Consider the following 27,907-nt stretch of genomic DNA (forward strand, 5'->3'; position numbering starts at 1 on the left):
GACACTGCATAATGATCAAGGGATCGATCCAAGAAGAAGATATAACAATTGTAAATATTTATGCACCCAACATAGGAGCACCTCAATACATAAGGCAAATATTAACAGCTATAAAAGGGGAAATCGATAGTAACACATTCATAGAAGGGGACTTTAACACCCCACTTCCACCAATGGACAGATCATCCAAAATGAAAATAAATAAGGAAGCACAAGCTTTAAATAATACATGATGGACTTAAGTGATATTTATAGGACATTCCATCCAAAAACAACAGAATACACATTTTTCTCAAGTGCTCATGGAACATTCTCCAGGACAGATCATATCTTGGGTCAGAAATCAAGCCTTGGTAAATTTAAGAAAATTGAAATTGTATCAAGTATCTTTTCCGACCACAACGCTATGAGACTAGATATCAATTACAGGAAAAGATCTATAAAAAATGCAAACACATGGAGGCTAAACAATACACTACTTAATAATGAAGTGATCACTGAAGAAATCAAAGAGGAAATAAAATAATACCTAGAGACAAATGACAATGGAGACACGACGACCCAAAACCTATGGGATGCAGCAAAAGCAGTTCTAAGAGGGAAGTTTATAGCAATACAATCCTACCTTAAGAAACTGGAAATATCTCGAATAAACAACCTAACCTTGCACCTAAAGCAATTAGAGAAAGAAGAACAAAAAAACCCCAAAGTTAGCAGAAGGAAAGAAATCATAAAGATCAGATCAGGAATAAATGAAAAAGAAATGAAGGAAACAATAGCAAAGATCATTAAAACTAAAAGCTGGTTCTTTGAGAAGATAAACAAAATTGATAAACCATTAACCAGACTCATCAAGAAAAAAAGGGAGAAGACTCAAATCAATAGAATTAGAAATGAAAAAGGAGAAGTAACAACTGACACTGCAGAAATACAAAAGATCATGAGAGATTACTACAAGCAACTCTATGCCAATAAAATGGACAACCTGGGGCTTCCCTGGTGGCGCAGTGGTTGAGAGTCCGCCTGCCGATGCATGGGACACGGGTTCATGCCCCGGTCTGGGAAGATCCCACATGCCATGGAGCGGTTGAGCCTGTGAGCCATGGCCGCTGGGCCTGCACGTCCGGAGCCTGTGCTCCGCAATGGGAGAGGCCGCAACAGTGAGAGGCCCGCGTACCGCAAAAAAAAAAAAAATGGACAACCTGGAAGAAATGGACAAATTCTTAGAAAGGTATAACCTTCCAAGACTGAACCAGGAAGAAATAGAAAATATGAACAGACCAATCACAAGTAATGAAATTGAAACTGTGATTAAAAATCTTCTGACAAACAGAAGTCCAGGACCAGATGGCTTCACAGGTGAATTCTATCAAACACTTAGAGAAGAGCTAACACCCATCCTTCTCAAACTCTTCCAAAAAACTGCAGACAAAGGAACACTCCCAAACTCATTCTATGAGGCCACCATCACCCTGATACCAAAACCAGACAAAGATACTACAAAAAAAGAAAATTACAGACCAATATCACTAGAGAATATAGATGCAAAAATGCTCAACAAAATACTAGCAAACAGAATACAACAACACATTAAAAGGATCATACACCATGATCAACTGGGATTTATCCCAGGGATGCAAGCATTCTTCAATATACACAAATCAATCAGTGTGATACACCATATTAACAAACTGGAGAATAAAAACCATATGATCATCTCAATAGATGCAGAAAAAGCTTTTGACAAAATTCAACACCCATTTATGATAAAAACTCTCCAGAAAGTGGGCATAGAGGGAACCTACCTCAACATAATAAAGGCCATATACAACAAACCCACAGCAAACATCATTCTCAATGGTGAAAAAGTGAAAGCATTTCCTCTAAGCTCAGGAACGAGACAAGGATGTCCACTCTCACCACTATTATTCAACATAGTTTTGGAAGTCCTAGCCACGGCAATCAGAAAAGAAAAAGAAAAAAAAAGGAATACACATTGGAAAAGAAGTAGTAAAACTGTCACTGTTTGCAGATGACATGATACTATACATAGAGAATCCTAAAAATGCCACCAGAAAACTACTAGAGCTAATCAATAAATTTGGTAAAGCTGCAGGATACAAAATTAATGCACAGAAACCTCTTGCACTCCTATACACTAATGATGAAAAATCTGAAAGAGAAATTATGGAAACACTCCCATTTACCACTGCAACAAGAAGAATAAAATACCTAGGAATAAACCTACCTAGGGAGACAAAAGACCTGCATGCAGAAAACTATAAGACACTGATGAAAGAAATTAAAGATGATACCAACAGATGGAGAGATATACCATGTTCTTGGATTGGAAGAATCAGTATTGTGAAAATGACTATACTACCCAAAGCAATCTACAGATTCAATGCAATCCCTATCAAATTACCAATGGCATTTTTTACAGAACTAGAACAAATCATCTTAAAATTTGTATGGAGACACAAAAGATCCCAAATAGCCAAAGCAGTCTTGAGGGAAAAAAACGGAGCTGGAGGGATCAGACTCCCTGACTTCAGACTATACTACAAAGCTACAGTAATCACGACAATATGGTACTGGCACAAAAACAGAAACACAGATCAATGGAACAAGATAGAAAGCCCAGAGATAAACCCATGCATCTATGGTCAACTAATCAATGCAAAGGAGGCAAAGATATACAATGGAAAAAAGACAGTCTCTTCAATAAGTGGTGCTGGGAAAACTGGACAGCTACATGTAAAAGAATGAAATTAGAACACTCTCTAACACCATACACAAAAATAAACTCAAAATGGGTTCGAGACCTAAATGTAAGACCAGACACTATAAAACTTTTAGAGGAAAACATAGGAAGAACACTCTCTAACATAAATCACAGCAAGATCTTTTTTGATCCACCTCCTACAGTAATGGAAATAAAAACAAAAAATAAACAAATGGGACCTAATGAAACTTAAAAGCGTTTGCACAGCAAAGGAAACCATAAACAAGACGAAGAGACAACCCTCAGAATGGGAGAAAATATTTGCAAATGAATCAACAGACAAAGGATTAATCTCCAAAATATATAAACAGCTCATGCAGCTCAATATTAAAGAAACAAACAACCCAATCCAAAAATGGGCAGAAGACCTAAAAAGACATTTCTCCAAAGAAGACCTACAGATGGCCAAGAAGCACATGAAAAGCTGCTCAACATCACTAATCATTAGAGAAATGCAAATCAAAACTACAATGAGGTTATTACCTCACAACAGTTAGAATGGGCATCATCAGAAAATCTACAAACAAATGCCGGAGAGGGTGTGCAGAAAAGGGAACCCTCTTGCACTGTTGGTGGGAATGTAAATTGATAGAGCCACTATGGAGAACAGTATGGAGGTTCCTAAAAAACTAAAAATAGAATTACCATATGATCCAGCAATCCCACTACTGGGAATATACCCAGAGAAAACCATAATTCATAAAGACACATGCACCCCAATGTTCACTGCAGCACTATTTACAATAGCCAGGTCATGGAAGCAACCTAAATGCCCATCGAAAGACGAATGGATAAACAAGTTGTGGTACATATGTACAATGGAATATTACTCAGCCCTAAAAAGGAACGAAACTGAGTCATTTGTTGAGACGTGGATGGATCTAGAGACTGTCATACAAAGTGAAGTTAAGTCAGAAAGAGAAAAACAAATATTGTATACTAATGCACATATGTGGAACCTAGAAAAATGGTACAGATGAACCAGTTTGCAGAGCAGAAGTTGAGACACAGATGTAGAGGACAAAAGTATGGACACCAAGGGGGGAAAACCGCAGTGGGGTGGGGATGGTGGTGTGCTGAATTGGGCGATTGGGATTGACATGTATACACTCATGTATATAAAATTGATGACTAATAAGAACCTGCAGTATAAAAAAACAAAAAAGAAATCATATTTTCTCTGTGTATATGCTGTGATAAAGCTCAGAACTTAAAGCACTGGTTCAAAAGTTACGTTTATGTTAAAACTGTAATAGCTATAGTTCCTCCCCAAATTGTACTCATTTATACATCTGTCATTAACATATGAAAATACCCTTTCCCATACCCTAGACAACACAATATATTGTCAAGATTTAGAAATGAAAAAAAAAAAATTTGACCCAAAAATATATAGGACAGTGTGATGGAGAAAAATATTCCAATTATCATACCTTAATTTGTTCAACCCGAGGTCTTTGAAAACGAAGATCAAAACAATAATGAACCAAAGATCGAATCTTGGGATGATTTCTATCATTGCACATACAAATAATGGGAATTTTTGTATGTTTTATCAGGCCAATTAATTCCTGAAAGGAAAATTTGCAACATAAAAACAATTTATAAAAGAACAACAAAATACCACCCAACGTATGTATTTTAGGTTTTAAAACCTCCTCAGCAACATGCCTGAATTGCCGTAAATATCACAGCATGATAATTAGTTCTTTAAATATATGTTTTTTTTAAAAAATAAAAATCAACAGTAAAACTTCAAAAATACGGTGATTTTATTACCTGAATTCCTCCCCTGTCCTCATTGCCGGCCATGCCATCTACTTCATCCATGATGAGAGCATGTTTCGTGCCTACTGAATGGGCTGCTCCACCTGCCCCACGTTGAGAAGCAATGGGACGGGACACAAACAAAATCACAATTGTTCAAACATGGCTGCTTTAAAAATGTATCTATGTAACACATGTCCATGGCGTGAAATTCAAGAGGCACAAGAGTAAGCAGTGAAAAGAAATTCTTTCCCACCTCTGTCTCCTAGGATATGCAGTTTCTAGAGGCAAACAATGGGCACAGTCTCCTGTACGTATATCCCTTAAGAGACATTCTATACATATTAAAAACATGTGTACATAAAAATATACACCTTGGTTTTATCATTTAATATGTTTTTGTGATCTGTTCCTTATCTGCACATACAGAACACCTTATTTATTAAAGGCTATTTAAATATTCCATTTTACACATACATCATAATTAACCACTTTCCACTGATAAAATATGAAATGCCTCCAATCTTTTGCTATTATGAATCGTGTGCAATGAATACCCCTACATATATCTGTCATTTTGCATATATACAAGTATAACGGTTGCTAAATTCCAGGAACTGGATTTTCTGGGTTCAAGGGTATGTATAATTTAACTTTGAGCAATACTGTCAGATTGCTCTCCAGAGCTGTACTGATTTATACACCCCCCAATCATGTACAAGAGTGACATTTCCTGAGCAAATTCTTTTTATCATCTTCTACCATTCAGGTGACCATGCAATATACTGTAGATTCTAAATATGCAGTATAGTCTGTAATTTGGGTATCTTGTTTTCCACATAAACTCTGGCCATGCCAGACCACTAGCTACAACCTGAAACAGTGGCACTTTCACACTATGTCCTTTCTCCTCCTCTACCACCTTTGCCTGAAATAACCTCTTCCACCCACAAACTATTCTCTTTCTCATTTTTCAAGGCCCTTTGAACAAACGTCACCCTTTTACTGGTAGTTTTCCCCAATGTCTCAAACAGAATCATTCCTTCACTTACAGCCTTTATCTCCTCTCTCATCGCACTGTATTATTTATCAACTTTCTCTCTTCACAGGATTCACTTTTGAATCCTCTAAAATCTGCATAAATGTGTCCACATATACATTTTTATCACATTCTCAGAAACCACTAAGACCTGACCAAAAAAAAAAGTTAACTACTGGCTTCCCTGGTGGCACAGTGGTTGGGAGTCCGCCTGCCAATGCACGGGACATGGGTTTGTGCCCCGGTCCAGGAGGATCCCACGTGCCACGGAGCGGCTGGGCCCGTGAGCCATGGCCGCTGAGCCTGCGCGTCCGGAGCCTGTGCTCCGCAGCAGGAGAGGCCACAGCAGTGAGAGGCCCGCGTACCGCAAAAAAAAAAAAGAAAAAAAAAAAGTTAACTACTGTCCTATCAGAATTATGTCAGAGGCTTTTCTTATTCTCTCATTAGCTCTAGGACTTAGAAGGGTGCCTGACACATAGTAATGTTCAATACTGGTTACTGAACATTGAAATTAACTGTTTTTCTTACATAACCTCTCCCCTCCACCAAAAAAAGCCAGTTTAAAAATCCACGTACTTGAATAAAAGCCTTTGATGCTGGTATTATTCAGCGATTCAGCAACAATCTCCTTCAAACTGTTCTTACTCCGAGTGTCACTTGCATTCAGTTCCACGTAGCTATAGCCCAATTCCTAATCAAAATATTGGACACCATTACTATCACAATGCAAATTAATAACTCACCCCCCAAAAACAAGGCAATTAAGAAAGAAAGAGGGTAGAGAAGTCACATAAGTAACCATGGGTGAAAAGATAAAGTAGGATACTAACAGACAATAAGATGAACTATAATATGCCTCACATTACTAAGAGATTTTTTTAAAATATCATATACATAACATACCAGACACACGTAAACACACACAAGTTTGGTCTTCAAACCTCAGCTCACATAGCACTAATCTGGAAGAGTATATTTGAACACAAGCAATTTTAAGAAGTTTGCTTCTTAAAGTCCCCAAAAGAATTAAATATAACCATCCTAAAATTTCAATAGTAGATCTAGAATTAATCTTTATTAGGATAACAAAAAGTAATTATTTACTCTTCAAGATAAACTATACAGCTAAATCATTCTTTGTCAAACTATCCCGATACACAATCTTCCTGTCAAATTGTGAAAAGTAATTTGGACTTATTTCCCAAAATTGATCATTATGTTGATCATAAGGCATTATGAAAGACCGTAATTCAATTCCCCAAAAAAGTAATGACAATAATAAAGGGAAAAAAGAGCCATCTTCACAACTGTAAAGACTAGGGAAAAAATTTTTTGTTTTTTTAAATGTTAAATAATAGAGTAGAAAATATATAGTTCTTACACCAACTAAAAATTTATGGTCTGGTCCATACAACAAAGACTAAACGGAACCACCAGCCTATCCAACAGAGGGTTGGGAAATCCAGCAATAATTTTTTTTTTTTTTTTTTTTTTTGCGGTACACGGGCCTCTCACTATTCTGGCCTCTCCCATTGCGGAGCACAGGCTCCGGACGCGCAGGCTCAGCGGCCACGGCTCACGAGCCCAGCCGCTCCGCGGCATGTGGGATCTTCCCAGACCGGGGCACGAACCCGCATCCCCTGCATCGGCAGGCGGACTCCCAACCACTGTGCCACCAGGGAAGCCCCAGCAATAAATTTTTTAAATATATATATATATATTTATTTATCGGGTTGCACCGGGTCTTAGTTGCAGCACACAGGCTCCTTAGTTGCAGCATGTGAACTCTTTAGTTGCAGCATGTATGTGGGATCTATTTACCTGACCAGGGATTGAACCCGGGCCCCACGCATTGGGAGCATGGAGTCTTAACCACTGCGCCACCAGGGAAGTCCCAATCCAGCAATAAATTTAAAGTAAGTTTAAAACCTCTCATTTTATTATGCTGATACTATTTCACGTATCGTTTCATAGCATCCTGATACATGAGCCCTGCTTGGCTCTAGTGCCTCGTCCTCTCATTGTCCAGAGATATGGCAGCTGTAGAGACAACAAGAGCAAAGGCAGGATCCCATAGCAGTGAAGAGTTAGACTACCTGGGTTCACACTGTGCCACCACCCTCCTCTATAAGCCTGTTTCGTTTGTCACAGGAGGATGGCAACAGTACCTATATTGAGTACACAGCATTCTTCCTACAAGGGTATATAAGATATCTGTATCTACAAGAGTCTGTAAGACATATTATCTATAAGATTATACACCCAAGGGCTTATTTGCACACTGTCTGGCACACAAGTGAATATCACCTATTATTATAATTACCAATATTTAAAAAAGGATGAAAATGACAAATATGCCCAGAACCAAAGCAAATTCTAGAGGTTTGATTTTAGAAAAGTAAGGACAGAATACCCACCTGACAAACCAGAGAAGCTGTGGTTGTTTTGCCAACACCGGGAGGGCCTGAGAGCAATGCAGCTTTAAAACTGGAGCCATCATCTTTGCCAGCAAATTTACCAAACTTTGCTGCTAGGAAAAAAGAAGTTCCAGAATGTTAATCTCTACTACCTAACAGAAATGCAGGAATGGCAGGAATAACTGCGTAAAGTTAGCATCAGAAGCACCTCCAGTTTAGTTCGAAATTTGCAGAATATTTTTTACAAAGTATAAACAACAGTTTCCAGAGCATTTAGTGAAATTCTACTCCCTATCTCACCTCCACTCAAAATAAAACACGAAAACTTTAAAAATCTGATCTGAAACAATAATCTTATGAGTTTCCTTTCCTACAAAAGCACAGGTCATGGAGCACACTACCTGGGCTCTGATCCTAACTCTACCGCTCACCAGCAGCTGGGAGAACTTCAGAAGTGACTTAACCCCTCTGTGTCTGTTTCCTCCTTTGTAAAATGAGGGTAACAATAGTAATGCGTGTAGTGGGCATGCTGTGAGGATGGACATGCTGAGCACAGAGCCTGGCATGTCTCAGTAAATACTAACAAGCACAGTCACCTACATGATCACAAAAATAATGAACTGAAAATGCTGTATCTGCAACTATCCTGCCCAGCTCAACTCCTTTATCACATGGGGACCTGGCACATAATGGGTTCTCAATTCATATACAAGGACTGAGAGAGAGATGGTTAAACCTACTTCAGGCATGGGAAAACGGACTATAGTTCACCCGAAGCCTTAAAAAGTCTTCTCTAGGTACACAAAGCACTTATACCACCTTTTATTTGGTGCTGGAAAGAGAAAAGGGGTCAGCTTAAGTTTAACCCTGTATTATTACAATTATATTATCTGTTATAGATAAAATAAACTGGCATTGTTGGCCAATGTCTAGTGACCACCTAGACATTAATAACCCAGTCATTGCTTTGGGAATTCACTATGATGCTCACTAAATTCTTCCTTCTTATTTCTCACACAGTATCGCCCAGGGCTGTGGCTGGAGCTCAAGACAACACTACTAACATCTGTGATTGGAAACTTCAGTTCCAATAATAAACACTTTGGACATTAAATATATATTGCAACTGTTCATTTTCCGTGCCTACCAAAAGCAAACATGCTACTGGGATTCTCAGGCTGCCTACTCAGTAAGCGTGCCTCAGCTTTTTATTTGCACCTTTCCTCCCAAGCCTCTCTGGCCCTCTCAGGGGTCTTGCTCTCACATGTCTCGGACCTTGGTACATGTATGCTCTCCCACCCGACACTCCCCTCCCTTCACTTAGCTAACTCCTTCTTAGTTTCCAGGTCTTAGCTTAGATATCTCTTCCTCTAGGGATGGGAATCCCTGACCACACACTTCCACCCCCTGAGGACCCTATACTTAACCCTGTAACAGTACTTAGCACAATACATTTTAATTACTGGTTTACCTACGTCTCCCTCACTGACCAGGAGTGCCTCAAAGGGGACTGTGTTTTGTTCACAATAGCATTGCCGGGGTCTAGCACAGCACCTAGGCTCAGAGCAGGCTCTCAATAAATGCTTGCTGAGAGATCAATGAACCAACTACTACACTTCCTAACACATGTGTCACTGAGCAATGACATGGTGACAGACACACAGAAAAATGAATGAAGCTGTAAAATCACCGTGTTTCTTATCTTCGGATGGACTCTTGTGCCAGTTTTGGAGCCAGCGTAGGAGTTTGTTGGCACAGCTCTGGTCACCTTGCTGTCCAATTATGGTCTTGAGCGAGGATGGCTTATATTTATCCACCCAGAGCAAATTCTCCACTTTGTTTTCACTGCTGTCATCAGCCAAATTCCTAGCCCAGCTGTCACCATTTGTTTCCTCAGCCACCTGTTCCGTGAAGTCCAGGCCTCTCTGAAACATACTTGTTTCCTTTTTTATTGACTTTATAGAGCTTTGCTTTTTGGGAGTCAGTCTGCACTTTTTAGATTCTGATTCCTTCTTAGTTGGACTAATTTTTCTTTTTCCTTGGTCATTTTTTTGGGGTGTTCTTTCCAATTTGGATTTTTCTTTCTTCATCTTAAAAATTGGAGGAAAAAAGAAACCTGATGAGATATAGAGAATTTCTATCCTTCTAAATGTACTCTAGAGGGCAATCTAAGATATCCAAATGAGCTACCCAACCTGGGTCTGTCTTTTCACAATGGACCCTGCTATTTGTGGAAATCCCCACCTTCCAAACCTTAAAAAAATTACCAGCACACCAAAAAGCACCCAAATACAATTTTAAAAATGAGAATATATTAGTTTTTTGAAAGTAATAAGTATTATAAAATCAGTTTAAAAAAACGTGAAGGGGCTTCCCTGGTGGCGCAGTGGTTGAGAGTCCGCCTGCCGATGCAGGGGACACGGGTTCATGCCCCAGTCCGGGAAGGTCCCACATGCCACGGAGCGGCTGGGCCCGTAAGCCATGGCCGCTGAGCCTGCGCGTCCGGAGCCTGTGCTCCACAACGGGAGAGGCCACACAGTGAGAGGCCCGAGTACCGCAAAAAATAAAAAATAAAAAAAGGTAAAGGATTAAGAATTTGTTTTCTGACTAGTTAATATTTAATTTCTCCACAAAAACTCGTACACAAATGTTCATAGCAGCATTATTATATTTTATATATACAAATAATTATATTTTATAGCCAAAAAAATGGAAACGACCCAAAATGGCCATCAAAAGATGAACAAATAAACAAAATGTGGTATACCCACACAATGGAATAGTGATCACCAATAAAAAGGAGTGAAACACTGATTTATACTTCAACATAGCTGAACCTTGAAAACACGATGCTAAGTGAAAAAAGCCAGAAAAAAAGACCACATATTACATGTTTCCCTTTATAGAAAATTTCCAGAACAGGCAAATCCATAGACAGAAAGTAGAGTAGTGGTTGCCAGGGGTGGGAATGAAGAGTGACTGCTAATGGGTGTAGCGTTTCTGTGGGGAGTGATGAAAATGTTCTGGAATAGACAGTGGTGACAGCTGCACAGTCTTGTGAATATACTAAAAACCACTAACGTACATTTTAAAAGGGTGAATTTTATGATGTGTGAATAATGTCTCAATAAAAAAAAAAGTGCCTCTGCATTGTCGGTGGGAATGTAAATTGATACAGCCACTACAGAGAACAGTATGGAGGTTCCTCAAAGAACTAAAAATAGAACTACCATACAACCCAGCAATCCCACTACTGGGCATATACCCTGAGAAAACCATAATTCAAAAAGAGTCATGTACCACAATGTTCATTGCAGCTCCATTTACAATAGCCAGGATGTGGAAACAAGCTAGGTGTCCATCGACAGATGAATGGATAAAGAAGATGTGGCACGTATATACAATGGAATATTACTCAGCCATAAAAAGAAATGAAATTGATTTATCTGTAGTGAGGTGGATGGGCCTAGAATCTGTCATACAGAGTGAAGTAAGTCAAAAAGAGAAAAACAAATACTGTACGCTAACACATACATATGGAATCTAAGAAAAAAAAAAAGGTCATGAAGAACCTAGGGGTAAGATGGGAATAAAGACACAGACCTACTAAAGAATGGACTTGAGGATATGGGGAGGGGGAAGGGTAAGCTGTGACAAAGTGAGAGAGTGGCATGGACATATATACACTACCAAACGTAAAATAGATAGCTAGTGAGAAGCAGCCGCATAGCACAGGGAGATCAGCTCGGTGCTTTGTGACCACGTAGAGGGGTGGGATAGGGAGGGTGAGAGGGAGGGAGACACAAGAGGGAAGAGATATGGGAACATATGTATATGTATAACTGATTCACTTTGTTATAAAGCAGAAACTAACACACCATTGTAAAGCAATTATACTCCAATAGAGATGTTAAAAAAAAAAAAGTGCCTCTTTACCAGTGAGTGGGTGCTAAAATTAGTGGGTGAATGTTTGAGGAACAACAAGGTATTAAAGTATCTCCCCAAGATATTTATCAGTTACAAAGGGGAAAAACTGTCACTTCACTGGTGGGAAAACCAGGCAGAAATCATCTTAACCAAGTAACAAAGGTTAACATCACCAGTAATAAGACATACCGACATCATGCACAGCTGATACGATGCACTGAGGAGGAGAGAGTATCACTTACGTGGTCTTCTTTGCCAAAAGTGCATAACCTCAATCTAACCATGAGAAAACATCAACAACCCAAACTGAGAGACATTCTACAAAACAACTGACTAGTACTCATCAAATCAAGGTCATAAAAAGACAAGGAAAGACTTGAGGAACTATCATAGATTGGAAGAGACTAAGAAGACACAACTCAGTGCAGTGTGGGATCCTAAGGATAACGGGGGGGAATTGTGAAGTTAACAGCATGGCATCAATGTTAACCTCCTGGTTCTGATAACTGTATTACGGCTATGTAAGCTGTCAACATTAGGGGACACTGATGACGGGCTAATCCAAATCATTCCCCAAGATTTTTCTAACTGGAATAAATTGGAAGACCACCTCACCACTTGGGTGACAGAGCTGGGGACATTTAACTTGGGCTGCTGGCACCCCTGTGTTCTACACGTGGAAAAGACCTGTATATAGTGGAAATGAATAAAGCTAACACTAGGAGAAGTACAGACACAGAAACTGAAAGGGTCCTAAAAGCACTGCAGTCTGTACATGCAGTAGTTCCTACATCTGACTGCCCAGAGTTTAGTTATGTGAGTCAAAATTTTTCCCTTTTTGCTAAAGCTAATATCGGCTTGGTTTCTGTCACAACTGGACAAGTCCTAATATAGTTCTAAATGAAAATACTACCATGCTGATACCTATAGTATATCCTTCAAAGAACTCTTAAGCAAGAACCTTTGCACAATGTTATTGCAAGAATATGGAAAATATGGATGGTTTAAGTAGATATGGTAAGTGCAATACAAGGTCCCCTCTCCCTCCTCATACTCCTTTGAGAAAGGTAAGGAAACATGTCAAAGACGACAGCCTACAGCACAGTCCACCACTCAAAAGGAAATAAGGTAAGTTCATTTGTGGTAGATGGAAAAGTTAATTTTTTAGCCCACAGACCTGCATCCACCCAAGAAATGTCTCTATGAAACAGGGAAGTTGCTATACACCAACTTAAATAAGTCAAGTTCATTGTATACAAACCTCAGCTTCAGCTGCTATTTCATACTTGGACTTCTTGCCTGGCATAGTTCGAATCAGATTCAATAGGCCATCTTCATCAATAATTTTTGTTCCCAAGGCTGCTGCCTATTAATTAAAAATGCAAATCATTGAAACCATTACTTTCGGTTAAAAAAAAATTATGATTCTCAGGCTTGTCAGAAGGTGAAAAACCACATTTGTAAATTAGATAACACTGGAATATTTTCTAAAACCATGTTCATGAAAAAGTATCATTAAAAAGAAAGAAAATAGGGCTTCCCTGGTGGCGCAGTGGTTGAGAGTCCGCCTGCCGATGCAGGGGGCACGGGTTCGTGCCCCAGTCCGGGAGGATCCCACGTGCCGCGGAGCGGCTGGGCCCGTGAGCCATGGCCGCTGAGCCTGTGCATCCGGCGCCTGTGCTCCACAACGGGAGAGGCCACAACAGTGAGAGGCCCGCATACCGCAAAAAAAAAAAAAAAGAAAAAAAGAAAATAACAGATACCTCGTCTAAGAGTGGTGGGTTGGCACCTGAGGTATCACACTGCCACTTCTGTGGACTGCTTTACCTTTCCCTCTGCCCTACAAAGGTCAAAGCCACTAGGGTCAAAGCCATATCGGCTGGCAGACACTCTCCTCTACCTTATCCCTGCTAACAAAACTCCAATGTGTCCATCTCCAAGTGATGACTTATGATTGGTCTGAGAATCAGAAAAATCCTCATCCTCCCCAACCTCTCGTGTAGCTGTGAATGGCCATGTGACAGCCCCGGCCAATGAGACTTAAGTGGAATTCTGTAAGAGGTGTTTCCAGGAAAACTCTTATAAGGTCAGTCACAGCTAGTATAACATCTTGTCACTGCTCCCTATTTCCTGCCTTATATGTGAACTTGAGAGTGGCAGCTACCTTGCAACACAAGGCAACGTGCATGAAGACAGAAGTGGAGGATGGCACTAAGTCTAGCTACATCACCGAGGTGCTGAACCATCCCCCGCAACTGCCTGCCTCTGCAATTCTCATAAGGTAAGGAAATAAGCAGCTATTTGTCAAAACCACAGTTAGTCAGGTATTCTATTACTTGGAACTAAATGCAATACTACCCAACAGACCTTCCAATAAAAAGATATTCCAGTTAAAAAACTTAAGATGGAGTCCACAGCAGCATATATAGGTATACTTAGGACTAGAAAAAGAGGAAAACTTCATTTGCTTCTATCTTCAAAACAAGATTTTGACTAGAATAGTATGCTAAGAAAGCCAAGTAAATAGGAACTGTGCCTTCAACTGGAAAACCAAAATCCCAGGGTCAAAGCCAAACAACATTTCTGTGGAGAAGAAATAATGTAGTGAAGAAATTACTTTTCCATTTTTTTCCTTCATCTCACTCCGTGTAAAGGACATTATACTACATATGGTCACATGAAGAGCCTGCCAAGGCAAGCAGCCTACTTCACTGTGCTGAGAACACAGCAGTACCCACCTTATCACTCTTGGACTGACCACTATCACGACCCATGACAAGGTAGTTTGTTTTCTTGCTGACATTTCCTGTTACTTTTCCCCCATAACGCTCAATTAGAGACTTGGCCTCATCTCGTTCAATGGACTCCAGCACTCCTGTGATTACAAACGTAAGGCCTTCCAAGCAATTTTCAGCTCCCTAAAAACCAGTGTTCAAGCAGAGAGGAAATTACATGGCAGCTTTCCAAAGAAATATTTGGCATCAAAGCTGCAGGAAGTTGATTTTTCTCATTTGACATCATAAATAATCTCAGCATGAAAAAATTTACAGGAAATTTACAGCAAATAAGCAGGAACAAATTAAATCCTGAGAAATTCTTATGTAGGTTAACATTTAATAAACTTATAAAACAAGCAATAAAAAATATACGTCCGACGTGGTTAGGGAAGTGTATTAAAATTATCCATTCATACTATTCTCATTTTTTTTTAATATTTAAACTACTAGTTAACTTGTAACACTTTAACAACCAGATGCAATGTACCTACAGAATATCTTGCTATTGTTAAAAAATGAAAGTTTCAATTCTGAAAAAACTAAACAAGTTTGAGCTCCTGCCCTTCTCTCTGGCTGTTTCCCCTATGATAGTAAATCTAACAACCTGCGAGCAACTTAAAGGCAATAGCACATAATCTCTTGATTGGAAATTTAACTTGATAATACAAAAGACATGCGCCAAAGAGAGCCAAGTTCTACAGATTTTGCCTCTTCCATTGAAGCTACTTCACTTCTCAGCCCTTTCACTGCTACTAGCCTAGACAAGTCACTATTATTTCTCACCATCTCCCCTAATTGATCTCCCTATATTTATTCCTCCCCCTCCACTGCACTCTATATTCAGCAGCCAGAATGCTCTCCTTGAAATGCAAATCTGGTCATACTTTTCCCCCACTTACAACTCCTCTTAGGGCCAGGTTCCTCTGTTACACCCCCTAAAAGAATCTCGGATTGTTCCCTTATGGCACATATCACAATTATAATTAAATAATAATTTACTTAATGTCTCTTTCCTGAGTTAGACCATAAGCACCATGAAGGCAAAGAGCATTAATCTTGTGACTGCCGTAGCCTATCTCCTAATTCGTAAAGATGGTGACTAAGGCTTTTCTGTTCATTTTTAATTATTAATTCTCTGCTACTGTAAACATAGTAAATACATACATGGACCCACAGGCCAGAGGCCATGACATATCCTCTCAGTACTCTTACCTTTGGTATCTCTTTGGAGCCCAGAGCTTTGGGACCTTCTCGATTTAAGTAGCTTCGATAAGCTTGATAATTAGTTCGTCTCTTTTCAGAATCTTCAGGACTTACAGACTTTGGGGAGAGGGAGAGGAAATTGAATAAAGTCATGCAAATTTAATGTAAAATTAAAAATACATATCAATAAATAAACATTAAGTCACTTCAGTGTTTGGTCCTGATATTAACAATTTTAGCTACAGAGGTACTCCCCAATTTACACGTGCCTGGCTTATAAACATCCCTGCCATCAGCCCTTCTCAAACCTTTTGACTCTCTCTAAAGGCACGTACCTCAGGGTAGATTGGGTGTATAAGCCAAGTTGTCAGCCCCAAGCAAAAAAAAACGAAAAGGGGGACTTCCCGGGTGGCACAGTGGTTAAGAATCTGCCTGCCAATGCAGGGGAAACGGGTTCAAGCCCTGGTCCGGGAAGATCCCACATGCCGTGGAGCAACTAAGCCCGTGCACCACAGCTACTGAGCCTGTGCTCTAGAGCCCACGAGCCACAACTACTGAGCCCACGTGCCACAACTACTGAAGCCTGTGCACCTAGAGCCCGTGCTCCGCAGCAAGAGAAGCCACCGCAATGAAGAGTAACCCCTGCTCGCCACAACTAGTGAAAGCCTGCGTGCAGCAACGAAGACCCAACGCAGCCAAAAATAAATAAATAAATTTATTTTTTTTAAAAAAGTACTATAATGACTTATAAAGTTAGAAATAAAACTTGAAAACAATCAAACCAAGATCAACACACAGCCCCCAAATGATATGCTTTTAGAAAATTTATACCTCTTTTTTAGCTGGAGAACTTTTGATTTTCTTAGGAGTTCTTGTCTCTTTCAACTCAATGGCATTTTCTTTTCTTTTTGAGGCCATAGGCTCTGTTTCTTTATTAGAACTTTCTTCTTTTTTTTTCAGTGGTGCCAGCTTGGAACTGGTTTTTGGAGAAGAAGTTTCTCCTATTTTATGAGTGGATGACCTGGAATGTTGCTGAGATTCTTTTGAACTTCCACATTTAGTTTGCTTCTTAGGACTGCAGTTCTTCCTGTCATCTGAAAATTGTTCTGTTTTTATTAGGAAGAAGGAAAAGATTATGATTGTTGTTTTTGGAAAATGATACCCAATATCAAGATTATATTTTCATTTTTCAACTGAATAATCTTAGTAGGACACAACGTCATATGGTGACTTCATAACACGCACATTAAGATTTTAGTTCTTTGGGGCTTCCCTGGTGGCGCAGTGGTTGGGGGTCCGCCTGCAGATGCAGGGGACACGGGTTCGTACTCCGGTCCGGGAAAATCCCACATACCACGGAGCAGCTGGGCCCGTAAGCCATGGCCGCTGAGCCTGCGCGTCCGGAGCCTGTGCTCCGCAACGGGAGAGGCCACAACAGTGAGAGGCCCTCATACCACAAAAAAAAAAAAAAATTAAACATCTGTATATTACTTCTTTGTATAACCAGTTCAAATTAAGCGATCTGCCTTTTTCAATATAAATTACTCACTAATTGAAATAATATGGTAAACTACATCTGAGAACATGGACTTTATTCCACAGATAAACGTCAATGATCTGAAATGCACACAGAAAAGTTGCTAATTAAAATATGTCACATAAAAAATTCTGTTTGTAATAAAGTCTGAAAGAATCTTGGGATTTCAAGACTAAAATTATATGAACAGATATACTTATAAGATTAAGCCTATCTATATTAACAGATGGTTAGATATCAGGACCACTAAAAAAAAAAAACGAAAACCTACAGACAACCAGCAGAAGAGCTTCAGATGACCTGGATAACTATGAGCCAACTCTATGAGCCTGAAACATCTAGGCTTTTGTCTTCATGTATTGAAGTCCACACAGCTGCACTACACTTGGAAATAAACATGAAGCCAAGAGCTATGATACATTTCTCGCAATCAGAGCAGACAGGCATTCTACACCAACAAATATCCAAACAGCTTATCCAGGTATCTAAGTAGAACACGCTCCAGTACTCCTATGAAGTATCTATCTAAGAATACCAGGCAATTACTCAACAGAACGTTTAAAAATGATTACATGAATTTTCTTCGATAAAGATCAATGTTCCAGCTTACTTTTTTCTGCTAGTTTTACCTTTATGAGGATATTTAGGTTTTTCTGCTTTACATAAACTGGCTTGCACAGATGAAAACGTCTCTCTCTCTCCTGGGTCCTTTTGAGCCTAAGAAAACGTAAAAAGTGTCAAATGTGACAAATAACAGGAAAACTATTACCACAAAATACGTTGTTAAAATCAACCAAACTTAAGGGTCATCTTCCAAAGTAGAGGAACAATACAATAAATGTTCATTCATTTATACACAAAATTTCTGGGGCAAATGAAACATGTTTTAGTACTTTTAATTTTACAGATGAGGAAACAGATGAAAGGGTATAAAAAATACATCTATAAAAAATCATGCCAGTTGTTCCCCACTTGTGAGTCTGAAAATGAAAGCCTAGTTTCTGCTGGTTTCATCTCCATTCTCAAATTGTTAGCATTATGCAGTTAAAAACTAAAATCTAAACGTAAAAGAGTAAATTAAAAACAATCTAAAGATCAAAAGAAAAATAAAGAGTATTTTCTCAAGAGAAAAAAATGTCCATTCTCTTCACTGCTCCTTCAAAACTCTCCATTTTACAAAGAGGTCACAAACTGGGGTGCATGACACAGCATATTTTTTAAATAATTCTAATTTAAATGCCTTTAGATGAAGTAAGGCATTTCAAATGACAGAGTCCCCACCATACCCTATTGTGTTATATCTGCCTGCTGTAAAATCTTTTAGTCAGGTATTGATAATGACAATATTAACAGAATGTGATTCAACAGAAATAAGGCTAATTATTTGGAGATCAAGTGCTTAAAGAAAAAAATCTTGATGCTTTTAGAGATTCCCAAAAATACACTCATTATTTTTTGAGACTGTCCTAATACAGATCTTAAAGTTAGCTAACTAGAAACAGCAAAATTATGTTTTTAAAAAGACAGTAATATTAAAGTTATTAAACTTTAGATTCCATTGGAATCTTTATAAATGTTATTCTCTGAACAAGTACATGAGAGCCCCTTTGTGACAGACAGTAAGTAAAAGTTACAACTTGTTTTGTGAAGAAGGGTTTTGGTTGGCTTTGGCTCTATCAATCTTCCTTTAGGAAGAAGAAGTTTCTCAATGAGCTTCTCCAAAAACATTTTTATAAATGAAAATAATTTAGCTTCTCTCTAGCAGAGTTATTCATGGTTATATCTCCAGAGCCTAGACTACACAGGTCTGAAAGGGCACACTGATCTGTACTGTATATTCAGAGTGCAAACAGCCTGGTAAAACACCACCTTTTTGGTCTTGGGTTCTTCATCCAACATGGCTAATGTTCTGGCAAACTCTTCATCTTCATGCAGTTGTCTCTCTAGCTGTAAAAAGTGTCAACACAGTGAGCTGCTTTTTTTCTTTTTGTAAATGAAGAGTTTTAAAATGTGTGGTTCGTGATACTTAAAAGAAACTGGAAAAACATTTTCCATAAAGTAGCTAGGACATTTTTTCACTTAATAGCTGAGTATCACAAGTTTGTTTCGTGAAGCCAAATTAGACTGCAGAACATATATTTCTAGTTTTGCAGGCCTGATAGATAAATTGAGCATAAAGTTCCAAGTCTTTAGCTTTTTCTTAATGGTCCCAATGCAACACTTACAGATCTCTCATCTCTATTTATTTTAAACTCTAAAAAGAGTTCAGGAGAGAATCACTATTCTAACAGAAAAACAATAGCCTTGTGGGGGATGTGGAGGGCACACAAAGAAATGAATCTATAAACCAAGAAAATTATATACCTTCTTTGCACACACAGTAAGATACATACTAATGCAACTATCGCTAATGTCATCAAACTTCTATTTTCAATTACTAATTCAAATGTATCTGTTCTGATATATTTTTAAATTGAAGTACAGTAGACTTAACAATAGTATATTAGTTTCAGGGGTACAACACAGTAGTAATTTATCTGTCCTGACTTTTGAAAATTTAAGTCATTATATCAGAAGTTTTCCTAAAATGCTAATGTAACACGCAGACATTCACCTCGCTGTTATTTCCAAATATTTTTACTTTCAGTAAAATGGAGCTCTTCCAGAAGAGAACGTGTGGAAGTAGAATGTATTTCTCATTATATATGAGAAACAGGACCCAAACAGGATTCTGAAAGAATGTGATAGAAATGGGAAAACAGAGGATTGTGATACAAACTGCCACACCTGGTTTGGAAAAGACAGGGTAAGCCTCCAGTATTTCAGACAGATAAGAAGTCAGGTCCCTAAAAAAATCACTTCATGATTTTACCTAGGCCATCTGTCCTACCCTGAGTCATGTGGATATCTGTATGTAGTTTATAAAATTCAGTGTCGTCAATAAGATGGAAAAAGATTTTGAAAACACAAACTATAAACTGCCAAATTAATAAAACGTGAACAGTCAGTATATTTCAGAAGACTAGAATACTGTTCTCTCAAAACAATTGTTATCAAGAGCCTCTTCTTTGTATATGTATAGCTGAATCACTTTGCTATAAAGCAGAAACTAACATACCATTGTAAAGCAATTATACTCCAATAAAGATGTTTAAAAAAAAAAAAAAAGAGCCTCTTCTATGCCAAGCACTAAGATGAACAATGATGTCACAACAGTTGAGACATAAACAGCCCTGGTATGTAGGAGTTTAAAGTCTACATACAGGAAGACACTGAAAGAGCAATTTAAGAAGACACAAATAAACGTTAATAGTAGCTACAGGGTATAGAGAAGGGATTTCTAACATAGTTTAGGGAATATGAGAAAGTGACACTTAAGCTAATAAACAGGAAGGAGGTTCAAACAGCAGGTACCAAGGTCTAAAGCCTCTGACAAAGACAACACTCCCCCTTGAAATACCTTCTTCACTTGGCTTACATAAAATACCAAGCCTTCCTGATTGTCCTACTTCACTAGCCACTTTCTTTAAATCTCCTCTGCTGGATCATCCTTCTCTTCCTGACCTCTCATTGTTAACAGTGCCCCAGAGCTCAATCCTGAGACTTCTTTTCTGTTTACATTCTCTCCCCATGATCTCATCTAGTTACACTGGTTTTAATACCATGCAAATGTTAATGATCCCAAATAAACATCTTCAGTTTAGACCTCTCCCCTGAGCTCCAGATTCCTCTACCGAACTACCCACTCTGCATATCCATTTGGAAGCCTATTAGGCATCTCAAACTTATGTGCGAAACAGAATTCTTGATTTTCCTGCATCAGTGTTCCAGTCTTAATAAATGATATCACCAAGGCTTAGCTGGTGGCGCAGTGGTTGAGAGTCCGCCTGCCGATGCGGGGGACGCGGGTTCGTGTCCCGGTCCGGGAGGATCCCACATGCCGTGGAGCGGCTGGGCCCGTGAACCATGGCCACTGAGCCTGCGTGTCCAGAGCCTGTGCTCCGCAACGGGAGAGGCCACAGCAGCGAGAGGCCCGCGTACCGCAAAAAAAAAAAAAAAAAAAAAAAAAAAGTGATATCACCATTCACCCAGCTGCTCAAGCCGAAAAACATGGAGTCACCTTTGAATCTTTTCTTTCCCTCATACCTTACGTCCAGTCTATCTGCAACAACTTGAAGGTTGCACCTTCAAAGCATAAACAGATGATGACCACTTCTCACTATCTCTTCCATTACCCCCATCCTGGTACAAGCCAACATCTTCTCTCACCTTCCCTACCCTAACAGTCTCCAAAATGATCTGCTTTTGTTCTTGCCCACCGTGGTTTCTTTAGCTTCACAGCAGCCAGAATAATTTTCTTTTAAGAGCCATCAAAAGTCATGTCATTTCTCTATTCAATACTCCAATGGCTTCTCATCTCACAGAGACTAAAAACCGAACTTCTTACCATCCCAAGTCCTTCTGGTAGGTACCAAAGACCAGTCATGACATAACAGGATTTGCTGCTGGCCATTTCTTCCAAACTCATCAAACTCAAACATTTCTACCTCAGGATGCTTACACCTGCTATTCTCTATGTTTAGAGGAAACCTTCCTCCAGGTAGAAGGAAGCCCCATGGCTCACCATTATCATGAATTATGTGCCCCAATGTCACTTCCTCAGAGGGGTTTTCCTGACCCCTGTGTTTCAAATAGAACACTCATAACCCCACTGATCACACCAAACATCTATTCCTTTACTTTTCCTCGTGGCATTTATAATGATCTGACTTTTTTTTTTTTAATTTCAGTATCCTTAACACCTAGAAGTGTGCCACGCACTCAGTAAGTGCTCGATAAATACTTACTGAATGAATATAACAGGTTCACTACAAAGGGCACTCTGAACTGAAGATAGATTTAGAGATCACCAGCATATGCATAGTACTTAAAGCCAGAGGAGTAGATGAGATTGCCCAGAGGGGAAAGAGAAGAGATATGACCAAGTTAAATTATTTTAACTATTCTAAAGGAGGCTTCCATTCAAAGAAATCTAATAATAAATCTTTAGTTATCCCCTGCTCTCATCATTTATCTTTTATATAAACTTAGATTTGCATATAGTATTAGATTTTAACTTATTTTACACATAACTCTTACAATGAGGCTCAATCCAAAATGAAACTAGAACTATCTTAATTGCCTGCCTGGGTAGACTAAATAGCAAGTGACAACATCAAGGTGCTAATGATATCTAAAGAAAATGCTAATACCTCTGCATCTTCATCAAGTTGCAATTGCTTGGCGATGGCTTCATCATTTAATCTGGAATCATCTGCATTCTGTGAAGGCTATATTTCAAGGAAAATCAAGCAAGATCAGCATAAACCTTAAGTTCAAAGTAAGGTGCTTTTTCTTAACTGTAGCTAAATAAATACACCAATGAGAGATAAATGTATCAGTTATGAAATAGACTCAATGCACACCAGCCAAAAAATTATGTTCATGGCTACTCCGTGACCACACCCAATTTCTTAACAAGCAAATATGCTACAGACAGATGATTCTCAATGAATTCTACTGAAATGTTCAAAAGAAGTACCCAAAAAAAACCCTAGAGACTAATGTCTTTGCTTCAGAAGTAGTCCAGAAAATTGGCACACCAACACATGAGAAAGATTACCTCTAATGGAGGTACTGATGAAATCAACACACACACTGCTCGGCAGGCTTCCACGCAGGGAACTACTTTCACTAACTTATCTGTATTTGTTTCCTAAATGTCCAGGAAAAGATGAATCCAACATCAGCCAAAATAGAGTAGGTCACAAGTATAGCATAGGGAGGCTCTATTCTAAGTTATGTGTTCATGACCTCATTTGGGAACAATTATATTGTCTGAGGTCAAGAGTAAAATGAGTTTGCATTCGAGTATTTAAATTCTAAGAATCACAATTTATTCTTATGATTTAAATGATCTTTTCTCACTTTCAAATATCAAAAACTTAAATGTGTGATATTCTAACTTGGTCGTCCTCCAACATAATAGCAATTACATTTTACCCATAATCATAGGAAAATTATTTTCATCAATAAAATGTTGGTCTATTCATAAAATCCAATTTCACCTCTTATTAATAACTGAACAGGTACAAATCCTGAACATTCTTGCTTGCCTGTAGAACACTCACCTCTTTTCTTTTGCTTGCCACCATCTTCTTAGCCGATCTTTGGACACTTGCAGTTCCAAAATAATCAAGCACTGATGTGGGGGTAAGCTTCATTGGTGACAAAGGCTTATTCTTAGTGTTTAGTGTCTTAGTGTTTTCTTCATTCTTCTTCATGTTTGATGCTCCAAGATAACTATTTGGAGATCCTCCATTCTCTTTTGATTTAGAGGCTGCCTTCTTACACACAAAGTCGTCTTCTTCATCTTAAATGAAATATGACCAAATATGGCTTGATAAAATATCAATTCTGATTACAAAAGCAACCACTTCCACCAACTTTATAAAAAATATACAAGTGCTATGGGATGCTAATGATTTTCTTTTCTTCCTATCTCCTAAATTCAACAGTTATCCTCACATTTACCAGTGCCAGGTCTGTAATACACCATCTCCCCCAATTACTACCCAGAGTACACAAACGTGTATATTTACTCATGTATTCAACAAATAATTACTGAGCATCCATTATGTGCTAGGCACTGAGGATACAGCAGCAAATAAAAAAGACAAAATCCCTCCCGTCATGGAGCTTGGAACCTAGAAGAGGAAACAGATACAGAAATAAATAAACATATACTGTCAAGTTATACGTGCTATGAAGAAAAGTAAGACGGGGCTTCCCTGGTGGCGCAGTGGTTGAGAGTCCACCTGCCGATGCAGGGGACATGGGTTTGTGCCCCAGTCCGGGAAGATCCCACATGCCGCAGAGCCGCTGGGCCCATGAGCCACGGCCACTGAGCCTGCGTGTCCGGAGCCTGTGCTCTACAACGGGAGAGGCCACAGCAGTGAGAGGCCCGAGTACCGCAAAAAAAAAAAAAAAAAGTAAGACAGAATGAAAGAATTAGAGAGTGATGAAGGGTGCTCTTTTAGATAGGGTAGTCAGGGAAAGCTTCTTTGATAAGCCACATTTGAACAGAGCCCTGAAATGAAGTTACCTCAGGCAAGAATGTTCAGGCAATGAAAACTACAAGTGCAGAAGCCTTAAACTGAGTGTGCTTGGAGGTCCCTGTGACTGCAGCAGAATGAAGGGGGTACACCACAAGAGTTAAGGTGAGAGAGGTAGAGGCCAAATCCCATAGAACTCTGTAGATCACAGAAGGAATTTTAGGTTTTATTTTAGAATGGGAATCCACCAGAGAATTTTCAGCAGAGTTGTGCGTAATCCAACTTAAGTCACGTCCTTTGGAGAACACACTGTCAAGGGATAAAAGCGAATGCAGGGAGACCATTTAGGAAGATATTCTACACAGTTCCAGAAGAAATGCTGAAGCCTCGGACTAGGGTGGTATTTGCAGAGGTGTTACGAAGTTGTCAGAGTCTAGCTATACATCAAAGGTGGAGTATCTAGCAATATCTAACCATTCATTGAAGACTGTATAAACACTTTGTCTTGTAACATTTTCTTTCCAGAAAGTTTCCATTGAACATCTGGTTTTAAAAGTCTTTCTAGGGCTTCCCTGGTGGCGCAGTGGTTGAGAGTCCGCCTGCCGATGCAGGGGACACAGGTTTGTGCCCTGGTCCGGGAAGATCCCACATGCCGCAGAGCGGCTGGGCCTGTGAGCCATGGCCGCTGAGCCTGCGCGTCCGGAGCCTGTGCTCCGCAACGGGAGAGGCCACACCAGTGAGAGGCCTGTGTACCACAAAAAAAAAAAAAAAAAAGTCTTTCTAAGCATTCATGACAATGCATAGATAATTAAAGACCCCAAAAATGTACCTCAAAAGGGCCTCAGTAAACTTTTTTGTTTGATTCAGTGATTCACAAGATAAAAAGCTTTTTACTTTGGCCTAATAACAAAAGAAATCCAATAAAAAGAAAAATCTAAACAGCAGCCGTGAAGACTAGGTCAGGTCAATGTGGGGGAGGGAGGGTTCTCTTTATAAGTTTGGTGTTCAAGGCCACACATGAATGGGTCTTACCTCCTCTCAAGTACTCATTCAACTACTAGTGTTTACTAAGGGTCATACGTGCCAAGCACTGTGCTGTTCCTAGGTGCTGCCATCTCAAACAAAAAAGTATCCAAGATATGTAAAAATCAAAAAGGATTTAGCCTTACTCTCTAATTATTATATTTATATTAAAATTAAACTATAAACTTTACAAAGCATAAATAACTTACAGGTTTCTGAGTACTAAATGTAAAAAGTAATCCATTATTTAAAGCAGGAGCAGAGTAGACACCTCTGAGGATGTCCATACAGTTCACTATAAGCCTACTTTCCCTAAGGACTTACACCCCACTCCACCCTCCAAGGGCCTCCAGTAACCACAGATATATTTATTAGATGGTTCCATATTCCTTGCCATCACAAACTGGACCAGGAGTGAGCACCTGAACAAGGTGGGGTGAATCTTACCCTTGATCAGTTTGCTGAACTAATGTGTTTAAACTAAGGTGCTAAAGGTTTATTTTTGCATTCAATGACATTCAGCAATGGCCTTCTAATAAATTCCATTTTGCTTACAACAAGCTAGGTTTTCTTCTTAACCTGCAACCAAAGATTTTAGTTAAAGCATACTTGTTTTCTTATCTTCAACTATAGCCAATCTACCTTCAAGATTAAACTAAAAATTCATTCATCAATCTTTCTAAGCACATCCAAGGCTTGATACACGTACCAGATTTCAATCCATGTATTGACAAGAGTCAACAGACTAAGTTTAGTCACTCATATATCTGTTCTTCCTACATGACGAGTCCTTCTCTGCCTCTGCCATCTGCTTCAGATGGTTCTGCAAAGGCTAGGAGACATTATCCCCATTCCACTTAGGTACAATAACCATGCAAATCACTCTTAACAGTCCTAGTAACCACTGAGAACATAATCTGAAACTCCTTCCCTCTTCTCTAAGATAACAACATGATGAATTGTTATATTACTGAAATCCAATTTTTTATAATTTAAGGTTTGTCTATTTTAAATCCCTAGACACAGTTAAGCTGTAGCATAACCAAACCAGTAGCATTCAACAACAAACTATTCTACCTTAGCAGTCAAAACAAATTATATGAAATGTCCTTAAAAGAAGATTCAAAACAAAATTAACATTGCTGGGACTTCCCTGGTGGCGCACTGGTTAAGAATCCTCCTGCCAATGTAGGGGACACAGGTTCAATCCCTGGTCTGGGAAGATCCCACATGCCACGGAGCTACTAAGTCTGTGCGCTACAACTACTAAGCCTGTGCTCTAGAGCCCGTGAGCCACAACTACTGAAGCCCGCGCACCTAGAGCTCATGCTCCGCAACAAGAGAAGCCACTGCAACGAGAAGCCCGTGCACCGCAATGAAGAGTAGCCCCCGCTCGCCGCAAATAGAGAAAGCCCACGTGCAGCAACGAAGACCCAATGGAGCCAAAAATAAATAAATAAATAAATTTATTTTAACAAATAATAATAACATTGCTGATATCCTGGCTTTAATAAAAATAAAATAAAATAAGAAAGCCACAAAACTGGAACCTCCTAAGTATAGATATCCAATATATCTCCTTAGGCAGTAAGTGCAAAGTTAAAAGCATATCTAGTGTATACAAGACAAGACTTCCAATCTTATCGAGAGCTTATTAAATTTTATAATTTTTACTTGGTTTTTTTTGAATTCAACAACTGTACTTCTGGGAAGGAAGGATTTCCTTAATGGAGAAAGGACAAAATTAAATTGTATCTGCAAAATGACAGTCTTCTACTAGTTTCTCCCTCACTTTAAAAATGCCCAAAGCAGTAACATTCCATTTCCACTACCCCTAGCCATGTGTACAAGCAGTATGACAGAAAATCCCAGAACTGAACGGACCAAGTCAACCACTATGTTTTTCTGTTATAGTTCTTCCCCTACACTCAAGAACTTCCTTAGTATATAAAATATTGTAACTGTCCTTAAGCAATTAACTCAAACAAGATCAATCACTGATATCTGGTATAGACTCAGAAAGGGAAACAATGGTATTGTAGATATTTGCAACCCCTAGCTTAACGCTTTCTCCAGCAATCTCATAAATATTCACAGGTAACAGATGAGCATGAAATCTAGTGAGATCAAGAATTTCTAAGACTATCAGATTAAAAAGACTGTTGGCAAGGGTGTAGGGAAATGGGACCTTTACATACGCAATAGGCAACAGTATTTTTAAATAGTAAATTAAAGAAATCTTTATGGGGGGCAATCTTGCAACATGTATCAAAACCTCACATATGCATACCCATTAGTTGGACCCAGCAATTCCACTTCTTTTTTTAATTTTTTTAAA

The 27,907-nt window shown here is 39.0% G+C and overlaps 1 protein-coding gene across 2 annotated transcripts in view; it reads right to left on the reverse strand.

Annotated features, from left to right (window-relative positions):
- RFC1 (replication factor C subunit 1) overlaps positions 1–27,907 on the reverse strand; it is an 83,149-nt gene that overhangs the window by 15,294 nt on the left and 39,948 nt on the right. Inside the window, exons 5-17 of one of the 2 annotated variants that reach the window (XM_032633159.1) lie at positions 23,623–23,864; positions 22,705–22,782; positions 19,322–19,399; positions 18,082–18,169; positions 16,747–17,021; positions 15,925–16,032; positions 14,674–14,853; positions 13,197–13,301; positions 9,699–10,098; positions 8,009–8,118; positions 6,168–6,282; positions 4,565–4,656; positions 4,219–4,356 (exon numbers count right to left, since the gene is read on the reverse strand). In XM_032633159.1, the coding sequence (XP_032489050.1) occupies positions 4,219–4,356; positions 4,565–4,656; positions 6,168–6,282; positions 8,009–8,118; positions 9,699–10,098; positions 13,197–13,301; positions 14,674–14,853; positions 15,925–16,032; positions 16,747–17,021; positions 18,082–18,169; positions 19,322–19,399; positions 22,705–22,782; positions 23,623–23,864 (2,009 nt within the window). Of the gene's footprint in view, positions 1–4,218; positions 4,357–4,564; positions 4,657–6,167; positions 6,283–8,008; positions 8,122–9,698; positions 10,099–13,196; positions 13,302–14,673; positions 14,854–15,924; positions 16,033–16,746; positions 17,022–18,081; positions 18,170–19,321; positions 19,400–22,704; positions 22,783–23,622; positions 23,865–27,907 lie in introns of both variants that reach the window. The other variant, XM_032633158.1, reaches the window with a different exon arrangement.

Source organism: Phocoena sinus, chromosome 5, assembly GCF_008692025.1.
Source record: "Phocoena sinus isolate mPhoSin1 chromosome 5, mPhoSin1.pri, whole genome shotgun sequence".
NCBI classification, from domain to species: Eukaryota; Metazoa; Chordata; class Mammalia; order Artiodactyla; family Phocoenidae; genus Phocoena; species Phocoena sinus.